Genomic DNA, 17557 nt, shown 5'->3' on the forward strand with positions numbered 1-17557 from the left:
TGGCATTTATTTTGACTTTATTTTATTAGCTAGAATGACTGTTACACCTTGGTTGGCCTAATCTCAGTTTTATGGTTAGCAGTGAGCAGCAGTTAGTACACCTGGCATTATTATATCAAAATCATAGGTTAATTAAATAGACCCATACAGAAAATACAACAAAAGAGAACTTGTTAGTTTCCAAATCCATGTGCTGGATTATTTAGAATGTCCACAGAATCAGGGCATTCTGAAAGGAAGTGCTTAAATGTAGACATGTCTAGTGGGACAGTTTTACTGGTCCTCACAGCTCACTGGTTTTTACTCATCTGTAAATAAAGAGAAATGTACATTACCAACAGAATAGCCAGATAGTTCCTTACAGCATACAAATGTAGTCAGACGATACTTGAAGAAAGGTCAACGATTAATTGCTTCCTATTTTATTGGAAAATGACATGCCACAAGGATACTTACCACTCAGCATCACATCAGGTATGGCCATCACATGATTGAGTGCTGAAAAAGGTAGTAATAATGGATGTGAATTAGGGCTGTCAAACTATTATAAGAGTTAATTGCTGGATTTGCTGTGATTAATTGCAAATTCATAATTTGCTTAAATTTAACTTATTTATTTATTTTAATACAAAAAGCATTACAAGAATATTGACATCTTGATTTTGTTCTAAGTAATGGTAAACAAAATCTAACCTCAACGTAAACTTGTTTTGACATCGCACTGTTGTTTTTAGCTGAATAGATGATGTATTTTGAATGCTTTCAGACTGCGAATTATTGCATAAAATAAATAGTGCCCTAAAATTACAAAAAGTTAATTTGAGTTAATGGATTAACTCTGACAGCCCCAGTATGAATACTTCATAATCTAAGAGCATTAATCACAATGGATTAATTCACAAAAAAATTCATTCATATCTATCTTCTCTGAAGAAAGGGAAAGTGAGACAAGTCAGGTCCAAGGAAAATTCCGGATTCATAAGGAAACTTCAGGTTGGAATTCTTTGGTTTCATTTAAGTATTTCTGATTGGCTGACTTGATCAGCATCATCAGATGTTAGTGGAAGATTTTCTTGAACACAAAGGGAAACTAAAATATCTTGTCTCTGATGCAACTAAAAGGAAAATAGTGCACTTGTTCAAGAAATCAAATGGTTAGTTGGAACTTCTAGGGTCAGTTTGTTTAGAAACAGATTAAGATAACACCTGGACTTTAAAAACTATTCCTACGGAGATTCTCTATTGAGCATGCTTTTTAAGGATATGGCTTATTCTTTGTCTGGGAAACTAGTCCCTGAAGTAGAAAAGAGTGCAGTGGGTCTTGTGTTTATGGGTCGCAACATCTGAGTATAATTTAAAAAAAAATCCATCTATATTCAACTTCAAAATGAATAATCAACTTCAAACAGGATCTTACCGGATGTGGCGCCGCACCTAGCAGGCCCACTGGTTACGGTGCCAGAGAGCTGCTTCCCACTGGCATCCACACACCAGCAAAGGGGTGTGGCATCCAGGCACTGCTGGAGCAGGTAGTTGCCCTGCTCATCACACTGGGGTCGGAAGAATTCAATACTTGTTGGCTTCAACCCTGTTGACTCCAGCTGACACTGTGTGGGAGAACCTGATCCTGTGTGGATGATGTTATGTGATGAGAGAGGAAGTGAGATAAAGAGTGGGTGGGGGAGCTTTGAAAGGGGGGTTTACTGGCATGACAGTTTAAATGTCAATGAATAACATTTCATACCTTCCTTTGGCCCTTGGGTAGATGTCCCCTGAAAAAGGAAGCCGAAAGACAGAACTGAGAATAAAGGCATATTCAAGAGACTGCTAAGCATGCTAATCATGGTTTAACATGTCATTTCTATAGCTGAAGACTGACCTCATCAGCAGACCCATCGATCAGCAATGGCATGGTGTTCATGGGCACATGCAGCTTCATGGGGACAGCAGCTGTAGACAGAAAGAGAGAAACTTTCATATACATTTACAAAGTTTAGCCTACATAAGATACAGTATCTTTTTGAGTGGTAGTTCACTCATTTCCTGTTCAAAAGGCTCCAAATAAAGGGTGTAGCTCTGATAGCCATTAGCTAACACTAGAACTTTACAGGACCGGGTCCTGAGGGGAACATATCGTCTCACCAGCGTGCCCTTGACTCAGCTCCTTCTTCAGGGATTTGCTCTCTTCCTGCAGGTCTTTAATGTCGTTCTTCTGGCCCAGGACGAAGTAGGCCGTCAGAGCCTGACCAGCAATGAGCAGGCAGGCCAAGAGGGTGAAACCAGCTATCTTGAAGGCCCTCTTGTTGGACCCTCTGTGAGGAGACAGAATATAGAAATTGAGAACATGATGGATACTTTATTGCTTTGTTATGAGTCTGATGGATGGGACTTTTCGTATAATTCCGCTATTACAGTAATCAATATAAATGTGTATGTGGCAACAAAGAAAAGAGTTTTGAATCAATTACTAGACCATACTAAATCATACCTTCTTTATGACGGTAAATTATTTTCACAACAAAAATGATGACGTCAGGGGTTGCTGGGCAGACAACCTTTTTAAGTTTAAGGAATTTATCTAGATTCTAAATCACATTTAAACAAAGATAAAATCTATCAGCGTATACATACACAATTTATGTAATCACAGATTAAAACTAATACTGCTCAACAATTTGTATATCTAGATAGGCGTTTGGACAGCGTAGTAGTGATGATCATGCTTTTTAGTTTGGCAAAAAAAAGTACATTTCTGTCAGTTTGATCATTGTTTCCTTTCCCCTGGGAATACTTTTTTTTTTTTTTTTACATAAAACGACTTCTTTGAAATTACCCTGTAAATGTTAGAAAATTATAATAAAGACATTGACAAGAGAAAAAGGTATGTAATATTCCTTACTCTGCTGTAGTTCCTACATTGATTGCGGTCTGCTCGCTGGAAGCTCCGACGAGGGGCTGTCTCTCTGGCTCAGACATCCTGTAGCAGTCTCTCTGTTACAACCTTTTAAAGGGGGGTTCAATCTGAAATGGCTCACCCAAAACAGACACAGTTTATAACCTGTCCGAGGAGAAGGGAATTTTGAGATTGGTCAAATTCAAGGAAAGTCCCTGATACATAAAATAAACTCAGGTTGGACAGTTTGGTTTCATTAAATGATTTCTGATTGGCTGACTTGATCAGCGTCAGCAGTTGTTGGTGGCATATTTTATGTAACACAAAGAGGAACTACAATATTAGGTGTCTGCAGCAATTCAACCAGAGAGGAAGAGGCGAAGCGAAGCATAACTGGGCCCAAAATCTGTCTTCTCCAGCAGGTGGCATTTCTTTGTTTTATTCGCTCACCAAGCGAGTTGTTTTTGCTGGAGGTCAATAGGAGTTTTGAATTTGATTAACGAAAAAAGTAATTGCTTATTTGCTACGTATGTCTTATTTGATCTAATATACATTTCGTAATGTTCAGGTTGTCACGAGTGTACTGATATAAGTAGGACACGTGACATCCCAGCCACGTTGAGAAAAACACTCAACGCACGGAGTTGTGCCTGTCCACACGCGTATTTTCCCTCTTATTAACTATAATTCATTGTTAGAGCTGCCACTTAAGTATCTGGTCAATATAATGGATAACCTGTGACTAAACCGTAAACAATATACTTGTTAAAGAGATCAAATGGTTAGTTGGAACTTCTAGGGCAGGATTCCTAGAGAGATTAATGCTGGCCTAAAAAACGATTTAAATTAAGATTCTCCATTGACCATGCTTTTTAAGGATTAGCCTTAATCTGTGTCCGGGAAACCAGCCCATAGAGAAAAGTGAAGTAGGTTTTGTGTTTATGGGACCCAACATTTGAGTATAATACAATCCCTCAATGTGTACTGTTTAGGTATGGATTTACTATTCTTGTCTGGTTTAGAGGTATATTTGTTGTGCACATATTGCTGTATTTAATGTGTCTATTGTTTTTACTATGTACTGCAAAATTAATTGCACCTCAGGGATAATAGACTCTTCTCTAATAAGGGGAATTGTCAGAGAAAATTGGATGGGCATTTACCTGTCTGACAATGGTATTCCCCTAGTAGTGTCACCTTTAGAAATCTCCCAAAGATAATTTACAGTAATTTTACTTTAAAACATGCAAAACATGAACCAGACTTAATTATTTGGAACCAATGATTAGTATATTGGACGAAAGGTCAAAAAGGTGGTCAATGAAGGGTAATAGCCCAAATGAGTTTACACTACAAAGCAGTTACAAAGGTCGCATTCCCCTGCTCAGATGTTGCATGCATCAACTAATGATTGTGTGCCTCATCGACTGACAGATTGCTGTAAGATGTTGTTAGCCGGTATGTAAAATACCAAATCCAGGCGTTGTAAGATCTGGCATGCATCAGCAACGCCTGGGCAGAGGAACGTGAAAAGATCTGTGATTGGTCAAAAGACACATTTGTTGAAAGAAGTCAGAATTGGGCTGCCTGTGTAAACTCAGGGGCGACAGGTAGCCTAGCGCAGAGTTTCCCAAACTCGGTCCTGGGGCCCACACTGGGTGCACGTTTTGTTTTTTGCACTAGCACTACACAGCTGATTCACTACAACAGTAGTAGGCCTAATTACCAACAATGACGAGACCGCCTAAAGGGAGGAGGTGAGGGCCCTGGCAGAGTGTTGCCAGGAAAATAATCTCTCCCTCAAAGTCAACAAAACAAAGGAGCTGATTGTGGACCTCAGGACACAGCAGAGTGAGCACGCACCCATCCACATCGACGGGACCGCAGTGGAGAAGGTGCAAAGCTTCAAGTTCGTTGGCGTACACATCACTGACAATTTGAAATGGTCCACCCACACAGACAGTGTGGTAAAGAAGGCGCAACAGCGTCTCTTCAACCTCAGGAGGCTGAAGAAATTTGGCTTGGCCCCTAAGACCCTCACAAACTTTTACAGATGCGCAATTGAGAGCATCCTGTCAGACTGTATCACCGCCTGGTACGTCAACTGCACCACCCACAACCTCAGGGATCTCCAGAGGGTGGTCCGGTCTGCCCAACGCATCACCGGGGGCACACTGCCTGCCCTCCAGGACACCTAAGTCACCCGATGTCACAGGAAGGCCAAAAAGATCACCAAGGACATCAACCACCCAGGCCACGGCCCGTTCACTATCTAGTCACCAGCTACCAGAAGGCAAGGTCAGTACAGAAGGCAAGGTCAGTACAGGCGCACCAAAGCTGGGACTGAGAGACTGAAAATCAACTTCTAGCTTAAGGCCATCAGACTTCCATCACTAGCCATCACTAGCCGGCTACCACCCGGTTACTCAAATCTGCACCTTAGAGGCTGCTGCGCGATATACATAGACATGAAATCACTGGTCACTTTAATAATGTTTCCATTCTGTTTAACTCATTTCATATGTATATACTGTATTCTATTCTACCCTATTTTAGTCTTTGCCATGCCTACCTTGCTCGTCCTAATATTTATATATTTCTAAATTCCATCCTTTTATTTTTTAGATGTGGTGTATTGTTGTGAATTGTTAGATACTACTGAGCTAGTAACACAAGCATTTCGCTACTCCTCCAGTAACATCTGCTAAATATGTGTRKGGGGGGGGGGGGGGCGCGCCCCAGGACAGTGTTTAAGAGCATTGGGGGTTAAGGGGTTGGGTTAAATGCGGAAGATTTTGGTTGAATGCATTCAGTTGTACAAAAATGACTATGTATCCCCCTTTCTCGATAGACATCCAGGTTCTCCCAGACTGATTACGTGCATGTTGTCACGCCCTGACCATAGAGAGCCTTTTTATTCTCTATGTCGGGGTGTGACTAGGGTGGGTAATCTAGGTTGTTTTTTTCTATGTTGGCCTGGTATGGCTCCCAATCAGAGGCAGCTGTTTATCGTTGTCTCTGATTGGGGATCATATTTAGGCAGCCATTTCCCCACTGTGTTTTGTGGGATCTTGTTTATGTGTAGTTGCCTGTGAGCACATGTATCGTTTGCTGTTTTTTTCTTGTTTTGTGCGTTTCACAAATAAAAAGATGTGGAACCCATATCACGCTGCGCCTTGGTCCGAATGTTATTTTGACGATCTTGACACATATAGTACAAGCAGAAATGTTTGTCACTACAAAATGTTGACTACTTTATCAGCCTATAATATTCCATTTTGTTCTCATTCAAATAATTATCTATAAAATAATTTGTTAGTTTAATTTAAAAGGGTTGGATTGTGGTATTGAAGCCCGTTTTGAGTGGTCCAACAAAAATCGACCTCCTTGGCAGTGTGGACGAACAGGAATAAAGCAAAGCATTGGCAAAACAACGCAGTGGCTCAGCGAGACTGATGGAAATTTTCATCCAGGCTGGAAACTAGCATTTAGTGGCAGAGAGGTTTGGAACTCATTGCTCTATTAACCAAAGTATCGCCTAGTGATGTCCCCAGTCAGGCCAAAACCCCATCACACCAAAACAGGCTGAAATAAAAAATAAATAAAAAAGCTCATACACTAAAAGGGTATTACCATAATTGTAATTATGTGGAAATAAAAATATATACACTATCGGTCAAAAGTTTTAGAACACCTACTCATTCAAGGGTTTTTCTTTATTTTTCACTATTTTCTACATTGTAGAATAAGACATCAAAACTATGAAATAACACATATGTAATCATGTAGTAACCAAAAAAGTGTTAAACAAATCAAAATATTTTTTTGTGTGCCTTCTTAAAACTTAATTTGTGGAATTTATTTCCTTCTTAAATGCGTTTGAGTCAATCAGTTGTGTTGTGACAAGGTAGGGGGGACATGAAGGTCAGTCAATATAGAACATTTCAAGAACTTTGAAAGTTTCTTTAAGTGCAGTCACAAAAACCATCAAGCGCGATGATGAAACTGGCTCTCATGAGGACCGCCACAGGAATGGAAGACCCAGAGTTACCTCTGCTGCAGAGGATATGTTAATTATAGTTACCAGCCTCAGAAATTGCAGCCCAGCCTCCCGGGTGGCGCAGTGGTCTAAGGCATTGCATCGCAGTGCTAGCTGTGCCACCAGAGATTCTGGGTTCGAGCCCAGGCTCTGTTGCAGCCGGCCGCGACCGGGAGGTCCATGGGGCGGCACACAATTGGCCCAGCGTCATCCGGGTTGGGGAGGGTTTGGCCAGCAGCGATATCCTTGTCTCATCGCGCACTAGCGACTCCTGTGTCGGGCCGGGCGCAGTGCACGCTGACCAGGTCGCCAGGTGTACGGTGTTTCCTCCGACACATTGGTGCGGCTGGCTTCCGGGTTGGATGTGCATTGTGTCAAGAAGTAGTGCGGCTTGGTTGGGTTGTGTTTCGGAGGACGCATGGCTCTCGACCTTCGCCTCTCCCGAGTCCGTACGGTAGTTGCAGCGATGAGACAAGACTGTAACTACTACCAATTGGATACCATGAAATTGGGGAGAAAAAAGAGGGTAAAATAATAATTACAAAAATAATTACGAAAATAAATTGCAGCCCAAATAAAACAGAGTTCAAGTAACAGGCACATCTCAACATCAACTGTTCAGAGGAGACTGTGTCAATCAGGCCTTCATGGTTGAATTGCTGCAAAGAAACCACTACAAAAGGACACCAATAATAAGAAGAGACTTGCTTGGGCCAAGAAACATGAGCAATGGACATAACACTGGTGGAAATGTGTCCTTTGGTCTGGAGTCCAAATTGGAGATTTTGGTTCCAACCTCTGTGTCTTTGTGAGACGCCGTGTGGGTGAACGTATGATCTCCGCATTTGTACTTCCCACCGTAAAGCATGTAGGAGGAGGTGTGATTGTGTTGAATTCAAGGCACACTTAACCAGCTTGGCTACCACAGCATTCTGCAGCGATATGCCATCCCATCTGGTTTGTGCTTAGTGGGACTATCATTTGTTTTTCAATTCTACAATGACCCAACACACCTACATCTGTGTAAGGGCTATTTGAACAAGAAGGAGAGTGATGGAGTGCTGCATCAGATGACCTGGCCTCCACAATCCCTCGACCTCAACCAAATTGACATGGTTTGGGATGAGTCAAACCACAGAGTGAAGGAAAAGCAGCCAACAAGTGCTCAGCATATGCGGGATCTCTTTCAAGACTGTTGTGAAAGCATTCCAGGTGAAGCTGGTTGAGAGAAGGCCAAGAGTGTGCAAAGCTGACATTAAGGCAAAGGGTGGCTGTTTGAAGAATCTCAAATATAAAATGTATTTTGATTTGTTAAACACTTTTTTTGGTTACTACATGATTCCATATTTGTTATTTCATAGTTTTGATGTCTTCCCTATTATTCTACGTAGAACATAGTAAAAATAAAGAAAAACCTTTGAATGAGTAGGTGTTCTAAAACTTTTGACCAGTATTTTCACCAATTTCACCAGGTCCATATATTCATATACAGTCGTGGCCAAAAGTTTTGAGAATGACACAAATATTAATTTTCACAAAGTCTGCTGCCTCAGTTTGTATGATGGCAATTTGCATATACTCCAGAATGTTATGAAGAGTGATCAGATGAATTGCAATTAATTGCAAAGTCCATCTTCGCCATGCAAATGAACTGAATCCCTAAAAAACATTTCCACTGCATTTCAGCCCTGCCACAAAAGGTCCAGCTGTCCTTTCAGTGATTCTCTCGTTAACACAGGTGTGAAGGCTGGAGATCACTCTGTCATGCTGATTGAGTTTGAATAACAGACTGGAAGCTTCAAAAGGAGGGTGGTGCATGGAATCATTGTTCTTCCTATGTCAACCATGGTTACCTGCAAGGAAACACATGCCGTCATCATTGCTTTGCACAAAAAGGGCTTCACAGGCAAGGATATTGCTGACAGTAAGATTGCACCTAAATCAACCATTTATTGGATCATCAAGAACTTCAAGGAGAGCGGATCAATTGTTGTGAAGAAGGCTTCAGGGCGCCCAAGAATGCCAGGACCGTCTCCTAAAGTTGATTCAGTTGCGGGATCGGGGCACCACCAGTACAGAGCTTGCTCAGGAATGGCAGCAGGCAGGTGTGAGTGCATCTGTACGCACAGTGAGGCGGAGACTTCTGGAGGATGGCCTGGTGTCAAGAAGGGCAGCAAAGAAGCCACTTATCTCCAGGAAAAACATCAGGGACAGACTGATATTCTGCCAAAGGTACAGGGATTGGACTGCTGAGGACTGGGGTAAAGTCATTTTCTCTGATGAATCCCCTTTCCGATTGTTTGGGGCATCCGGAAAAAAGTTTGTCCGGAGAAGACAAGGTGAGCGCTACCATCAGTCTTGTGTCATGCCAACAGTAAAGCATCCTGAGACCATTAATGTGTGGGGTTGCTTCTCAGCCAAGGGAGTGGGCTCACTCACACTTTTGCCTAAGAACACAGCACTGAATAAAGAATGGTACCAACACATCCTTCGAGAGCAACTTCTTCCAACCATCCAGGAACAGTTTGGTGCAGAACAATGCCTTTTCCAGCATGATGGAGCACCTTGCCATAAGGCAAAAGTTATAACTAAGTGGCTCAGGGAACAAAACATCAACATTTTGGGTCCATGGCCAGGAAACTCCCCCAGACCTTAATCCCATTGAGARCTTGTGGTCAATCCTCAAGAGGCGGTTGGACAAACAAAAACAAAACAAATTCTGACAAATTCCAAGCATTGATTATGCAAGAATGGGCTGCCATCAGTCAGGATGTGGCCCAGAAGTTAATTGACAGCATGCCAGGGTGGATTGCAGAGGTCTTGAAAAAGAAGGGTCAACGCTGCAAATTGACCCTTTGCATCAACTTCATGTAATTGTCAATAAAAGCCTTTGACACTTATGAAATGCTTATAATTATACTTCAGTATTCCATAGTAACATCTGACAAAAATATCTAAAGACACTGAAGCAGCAAACTTTGTGGAAATTAATATTTGTGTCATTCTCAAAACTTTTGGCCACGACTGTAGCATGTTGATTTGTTATTATGCATGCCTGCAGCCTGGGAATATTTGAGTGTGTACTTGTGTTTTGCCCTGCATGCTCGTTGCACTATGAGAGGTAGGTACTCTTTTTCTGTTATCTTCAGAAAAGTAACATTCCTTTAAGCACAAAGTCATACACCGTTTTTTTGTTCATGAATAATGTTGTATATTTAGACTTTGTGACTTAGACTTTAATTGTACTTTTTTAGGATGATATTAACATTCTGAATTCAACATGTGGTTACTAGCTAGCTAAGGTATTGTATGTGTGAACGATGCCTTGCTCCTCGACTGATCCCAGTCTTTTCTATTGTGCGTCTATGTTGCAGAAAGTGGCGACAATTGGCATAACATTTGTGTGCTCTACAAATGTTTTGTATTTTATTTTGAACAACCTGGGGCCTGTTGCACAAAAGTAGAATTAAGACATCCGGGATAAATGACTCAGCTGAGCTCAATGAAGCCAAAACATGTGCGTCCAGGCTTAATTGGTTGCACAAAGACCAAGCCAGGATGAGCAGACACGGATTCATTAAGCCAGGTGAAACCAATCCTGGATAGGTGCGCGCTCACGGCTCACTCAAATAGACCCCGCCACAGATCACAGATTAACTGATTTACCATGGCAACTAGAGYCGCGTACTTTTCCCCGTCGGAAGCACAAATCCTCATGGAGGCATACGAGGAGGTAAAAKATATAATTAAGAAGAAAGGCAACACCGCCACAGTGATAAAGCAAAGAGAAAAAGCGTGGCAAAGTATTGCAGACCGCCTGAATGCGTAAGTAGTGCACAATTACACACTCACCACTCCGCTGAAACATCACAATTACAATTCAAATATTTAATTCACATCTCCAAAAATGCAGTTGTACTGTAATTATGAAACGGTTAAATTTTTWATTGAAATGCACTGCAGATATGAGTGAAATTGTGTAAAGTAACTCCATCACACTGTATAAAGCTATGATAAATTTTTTGATATTTTTACTGAAAACAAGACAAAAATACCAAGTAATTTTTTGCAGTGTGACTCCATTAAATGTGTGTGTGTGTGTGTGTGTGTTTGTGTGTAGATTAAACATGAACGGGCCAAAACGGACATGGCAGCAGGTCAAAATCAAATACAAGAACATTCTGCAGAATGGTATGGTCCCTGACTAATATTTAACAAAGCACAAGCATATATTGTACCCAGAAGGTGCCTGCTCACACACTGTCTGTACTGTTTTAGCAGTGAAAAAGAATACCCACAGACAAGGCACGGGTGGTGGGTCACCAAAGGCTGACCTTACCCCAGCAGAGGACATGGCCTTGGAGCTAAATAAAGGCAGGCCCGTCTTAGAGGGGATCCCTGGGGGGAAAGAGACGAGCATAGGTTCCTCCCAAGATGCCACCCGCTTCATTCAAGGTATGTCCTTCCATCTCTACATGGGATACAACCACATTCATATTGAATCAATTTGGACTGTCTGACTTTGGTTTACCTATTGCCTTGCAGTGTCTGGCAGCACTGTGTTCCTGTTAGAGCCACCAGCACAAGCACCAGACGATGCTGATCCAGTGAGTACTCCATCAAAGGCATACTGTAGGCCTGGCATGTCTTGTCTACTAGCTTCAATATGAATCCGATTAAATGTGATAGGGTGAAGGCCCCAGTGCAGCAGCAACAGCACATGATGGAGACGATGATGAGGAGGAGACCATCTCTCTGGATTCCAGAAGGCATGAGGTATCATGTTAAGACTGTGAAAGTACTATTTACTCTACAATGGTGGGGAGTCCTCATCAAAATCAAAAAATCTAATTTCTTTTACAGGACCCAGATGCTATACAGTGGGAAAACCAGCCTGGCAACATAGTGCGTATTAATAAAAGGACACCACATCCTGCCAAATTCCAGCTGCGCTAATTGTATTGTGTTCACAGAGCTCACAAGCTATCAGAAAGTTGTATGGCAACCACCTCCGGCGCCAAATAGAACTGGCAGACATAGACATTCAGTACAAGAAGAAGAAGATGGAAAATCTTGCACTGGAGTCCGAAATAAAAAAGAGGACAATTAGGAAACTGGACCTTGAAATAAAAAAACTTGAGAGGGAGGTGAGATATGCTTCAATGTACACCTGTATGCTAACTGTAACACAAATGTATTAATCATTATTTTTCTTTCCTCCCCAGCCCAAGAAGATGACACAGCTCAAAATAAAAATTAGGTATATTCTCGTAAAGTCAAGTGAGCCATGACATTTGAGCTCTTATTGTGAGCACACAGGACGGTGGCATCTTTCTAAGGTTTTTTTTATTTTCCAGCAATCAGTACAACCAAGTCATCGTTATAAGGCATCGCCCTCTTTTGCCCACCCCCCAGCACCAGGTGTGGCCACTAGCCTATATGAAGGCCCAAAATTGTGTGTTCCTTTCTGCTCTGACAATGGCATGCCATTCGTGCGAGATGTGGTGGATGAAGAAGCACTTGTGCTGAGGGAGCCTTCAGGCGAGAAAGGGTCTTCAGGGACCGGTTGGACCCACTGGCCTTCCCTGATGACCATCTATATGAAAGATACAGGTTTTCTGCAGATGGCATCAGGTATCTATGCAGACTACTGGGTCCAGGATTAAGCACCGCACTGCACGGAGCCATGCACTGAGTGTGGAGCAAATGGTTTGTGTGGCCTTGCGCTTTTTTGCTAGTGGAGCCTTCCTGTACTCAGTGGGGGATGCAGAACAGCTGAACAAGGCCAAAATTTGCCGCACAATAAGGAGTGTGTGTCTCTGGCTATCAAAGCATTAGCAGATGTCTTCATCTCCTTCCCTGGCCACAGAAGACTCTGTGACATCAAAGAGGAGTTCTATAGGTTGCAGGTAAGAGGATCTACAAATTACAGGACAACTGTTAACACATAGTAGGATACTCATTACTTTTGTGACAGGTTTCCCCAATGTCATTGGTGCAGTGGACTGCACACACATAAGGATAAAAACCCCTCAGGTCCCATGAGGCCGATTTTGTGAATAGGAAATCCTTTCACAGCATTAATGTTCAGGTGAACATACTTTTTGATATTGTCATTGACGAACACTCTGCATTGCCAGTGATGTGCATTGATTGGTGTAATATTCCTCATCTTATGATTCAGATGGTCTGCAATGCTGACTGTGTGATCAGCAATGTGTGGCAAAATGGCCTGGCTCAGTCCATGACTCCAGAATCTTTCGGGTTGAAATCTATCAGTGCCTATACACGGTAAGCACACACACCTATTTATAACCATCATGGCTGTGTCAAGAATATCACTGTGTTTATGAGGTAGTAATGATGAGAATTTTGTGTTGACAGGTGAATTCTCTGGTGTGTTGCTGGGAGACAGGGGGTATGGCTGCCAGCCTTTTCTCCTGACACCTTTCAAGACCCCCAGGAAGCACAGCAGGCCTACAACCATGCATGCCAGGACCAGGGCCAGAGTTGAAATGACCTTTGGCCTCCTGAAGGCACGCTTTCACTGCCTTCACAAATTGGGTAGCCCTGTTAGGGCATGTGATATTACTGTGGCTTGTGCTGTCCTCCACAATGTGCCCTGCCTGGGAAGGAGAGGGCCCCAGAGTGCCACCAGCCATGGACTGGGACAATCCGGCAATCTTCCCTGATGACGACAGTGGTCGGCTGCTGAGGGACCAATATGTGTTGAATTATTTTAGTTAGTATGTTGTGCTTTCAATTTTGGTTAAATATGTCCTGCGGTGGAGAGGAATTTGGGTTTTTTTGGGTTCGTTTTTTGAGAATTTGGCCTCTTATGATGTTTGTGCGGTATACTGTGTGTAATACAAGGCTGCAGGGAGGCTACTGCATCCATTCATTTGTCTGTTCAGTTGATGTGTATGGATTTGTCCTGCATTTATTTTAGTGTGCAGACATGCAGGGTGTGTTATATACAGACCTTTGAATGTGTATGTATCATTTTGTATAATATGCTTGGATTCTGTGCTTTCCATCTTGTAGAGTCACTGTGACTTCAGTTTCGAAAGGAGCTGATGGTTTACCTGCTTTGTTTTGTCCTTATTCAATAAAGGAACATAATGTTACACATTGTGTTTTTATATTCATATGGAATGTGTATTTGTTTATATGACAGAGTATAGGGCCACACTGAAGAAAAAGGATAAACATAAATTTATGAGGCTGGTTCTTTCTGCAGAAAAGCTACATATTGTTTTTACAGTTTTGATACTTATGACAATGTGATACTTAATATTCTGGCACATCAGCATGTCTTTGTTTATGAAACCATACTGAAGTACAATTTACGAAAATGCCCCACATCTGTCATTTTAACAACTGTCCTCCTTTAAAACAACTGGTTACAATATTATGACTTGTGTTTTTTTCCCCTCTGTGGCCCTAATATTCTATCATTTTATATATAGCCTTATATCTATGGGAAACTGTAATTATCTAATGATAGCAACATCATCTAAAATCATTTTTTATCCAAAATCATTGAAATTAATGATCACAAACGTTTAAATAATAACAGTGGGTCTAGTTATATGTGATAACAATGTATAGTGAGCGTGACTACTATTGGTTTCCATTTGTGGTGACTGCTGACTGACATTAGGGATGAGATTAAATAGATCCTGGAATTTAGCCTGGTCTGGAGCAGGCTAGCTCCACAGAATAAATCTCCATGGTAATTTATACCATAACATATCCTCCTGCCCCCTATCCATCTTTAGTGCAACCGGATTACGGATCAATTGAGCCAGGATCACCAAGATATCCTGGCTTAATCCCTTATCCTAGTTTTGTGCAACAGGCCCCTGATCTCCAAAGTCCACTTCTATAGTCTCAATCAATCACACACAACGTAGAGCTACAGCTGTGCAGTACGGCACCAGTGACCTGGATTCATCGTTGATCGACGTTAGCTCAATCACGGCGGCGCTGCTGCTCTAGAGACTCTTTACATCATCGAGGTACTCCTGCCGCATTGTGGCAAAGAGCGGAACTGCAGTCTATTTTCTTTCCTGTTTAATAATTTTTCTGAAAACAATGTATTGAGAATGCTGTTTATGGTTAACTAACATAGAAGTATGCTCACCAACATACATTTTAACATAACAGTGGTTTAGTGACATGGCATCTTATAATGGTGATGATGAACCCAAATTCACTGCCGGGAGGTGGAGGTTTTTATCATACCCCGATTAAACTACTGTAGAGCGTGTAGGTGCAGTAGGTTCCCCCATGTTTTGCTCCAAACAAAGTTCTGATGAAAGCCCTTCATCTAGTGTTAATCAAAATGCCCCTGTAGATGGTCTAGCTGAGCTGGTCACTCAGTTAGCCCGGGAAATAGGGAGCTCCATTAGGGAAAAAATACAGTGGTAGGTCCAGTACTCATGAGCCACCAGTAAGTACAGAGAAGATAAGTGATCATCACTCGGAGTCAGCAGGATATGTAGACCTCAGTAAAATGAAGTTCATCATGCAATCAGACGTGAAGGAACCTCCTACATATAGAGGAGATGGTACAGACAAATGTTCCATTCATAAATGGGAGGAGCTGATGAGAATATACTTGAGGAGGAAGGGATGTCCTGTTGGGGAACAATTCGGATGAGATGATTAGTCGATTATCTGGCAAAGAAAGAGACATGGTAAAGATACATTTACACAATGAGACAACTGTTGATCTTAAAGAGAAGCTAGAGATTGTATTTGACATTCTGAAACAAACTTTCAGCGAATTGGCCTATTCATGCATGCCTTTAGCTGATTTGTACAATACTAAACCTGAACCCGGAGAGGCTGTTATGGAGTATTGGATTCGATTGAACAAGGCCATAGATGTCGCTGACGAGGGCCTTAAGAGACAAGGTAAGAAGAGTGACAGCACCAACTCAGATGTCGTCATGATGTTTGTAACACTGCCCTGACTCCAAACTGGCAGCAGCATTCCAATACAAGTCTGCTGAGAAATGGACTGCAAGTGAAGTACAGGAGAGAATCTATGAACCCCAGGCAACTCCATGTGAAGGCGGGGCCAATGCAGGTGCGTGCAGTGACACTTCTCTCACCGCCAAACAAGATGTGCAGAGTGCAAGTATCGAGAGGCTCATTCACCTGCTTGAACGTACCTTAGAGAAGAGCATACCACCTGTTATGGTTTCACACACGCCCTTCAGGCTTAGGAATTATTTTATTTTTTTATTTATTTTTTAAATTTTATCCCCTTTTCTCCCCAATTTTTCGTGGTATCCAATCGCTAGTAATTACTATCTTGTCTCATCGCTACAACTCCCGTACGGGCTCGGGAGAGACGAAGGTCGAAAGTCATGCGTCCTCCGAAGCACAACCCAACCTAGCCGCACTGCTTCTTAACACAGCGCGCCTCCAACCCGGAAGCCAGCCGCACCAATGTGTCGGAGGAAACACCGTGCACCTGGCCCCCTTGGCTAGCGCGCACTGCGCCCAGCCCGCCACAGGAGTCGCTGGAGCGCGATGAGACAAGGATATCCCTACCGGCCAAACCCTCCCTAACCCGGACGACGCTAAGCCAATTGTGCGTCGCCCCACTGACCTCCCGGTCGCGGCCGGCTGCGACAGAGCCTGGGCGCGAACCCAGAGACTCTGGTGGCGCAGCTAGCACTGCGATGCAGTGCCCTAGACCACTGCGCCACCCGGGAGGCCCTGGCTTAGGAAATTCAGGGTTTGTGGATCAACAGATTACTCCACTGTGATTTACCCTAGACATGAGAACTTGTGCTTCTGGTGCTTTTCCCCTGATCATTGGAAGTCAAATTGTCTAAAACAGGGGGAACGCTATGCCAATTCTGGCGGTGAGAGACGCCCAACACAGCAGCAGAGAAACCCACAGCAGCAGCAACCGTTCAACTGACACGCCCACAGGTGAAGGGGGGAAATGTGGGTGTTCAACTGTCTGCCTCCAAGAAAGAATTTGATGATCTCGAGAAAACATATGAGATGTTGTGCTCTGATGTGAAAGAAGGAGAGAAAATTGTTATGTTAGGTTCACAAGAGGCTGAGGCTTTTCAGATTTGTTTTACAGCTCTGTGTCTGTACATGGGAAAGTGCTGCTTAAGGGCATGCTTGACACTGGATCTATGGCCTGTACATTGAGTGAACATGCTGAGCAGAGATTTTTGGAAGCAGGTGCCCTTCCTCAGCATTATCAGCCTCCTACAGAGTTAGTGTTAGTGGGGCGTGGGGGGAAGAAGACCTCATCAAAGTGTTTCTATGACTTGGAGATGCAAATCTATGGGATTGATGTTAAAGTGCCCACCCTAGTTGTTCCTGGACAGCGGGATGATCTCATCCTGGGATCGAATGTCATTAAGCATCTATTGCGTGAGGGGCACTGACGAATACTGGAAGCTAGTCAACAACATGGATGGCCAGACTCGCGCAACAGTGTGTGGGCAGTTTCTATAGATGATGACAAGTGTCACAAGATGGAAAGGACAGGAAGTTGATGGCAAGATTGGGACCATGAAGCTTACTCAAGCTGTGACTCTTTTTCCCAAGACTGAACACTTAGTTTGGGGTAAACTTCCTAAAAA

The 17557-nt window shown here is 42.7% G+C and overlaps 1 protein-coding gene and 1 long non-coding RNA gene across 2 annotated transcripts in view; both read right to left on the bottom strand.

Annotated features, from left to right (window-relative positions):
* Positions 1-3115, bottom strand: cd74b (CD74 molecule, major histocompatibility complex, class II invariant chain b). Its single transcript, XM_023988301.2, has 7 exons — positions 2900-3115; positions 2143-2312; positions 1880-1950; positions 1745-1772; positions 1418-1627; positions 457-498; positions 1-308 (listed from the first exon to the last, which is right to left on the bottom strand). Exons 1-7 carry the CDS (start codon positions 2974-2976, stop codon positions 301-303), a joined length of 606 nt encoding a protein of 201 aa, XP_023844069.1. The 5' UTR covers positions 2977-3115; the 3' UTR covers positions 1-300.
* LOC139027788 (uncharacterized) overlaps positions 1-17557 on the bottom strand; it is a 331562-nt gene that overhangs the window by 229642 nt on the left and 84363 nt on the right. The window lies entirely within an intron of this gene.

Source organism: Salvelinus sp. IW2-2015, linkage group LG5 (genome assembly GCF_002910315.2).
Source record: "Salvelinus sp. IW2-2015 linkage group LG5, ASM291031v2, whole genome shotgun sequence".
NCBI lineage: Eukaryota > Metazoa > Chordata > Actinopteri > Salmoniformes > Salmonidae > Salvelinus > Salvelinus sp. IW2-2015.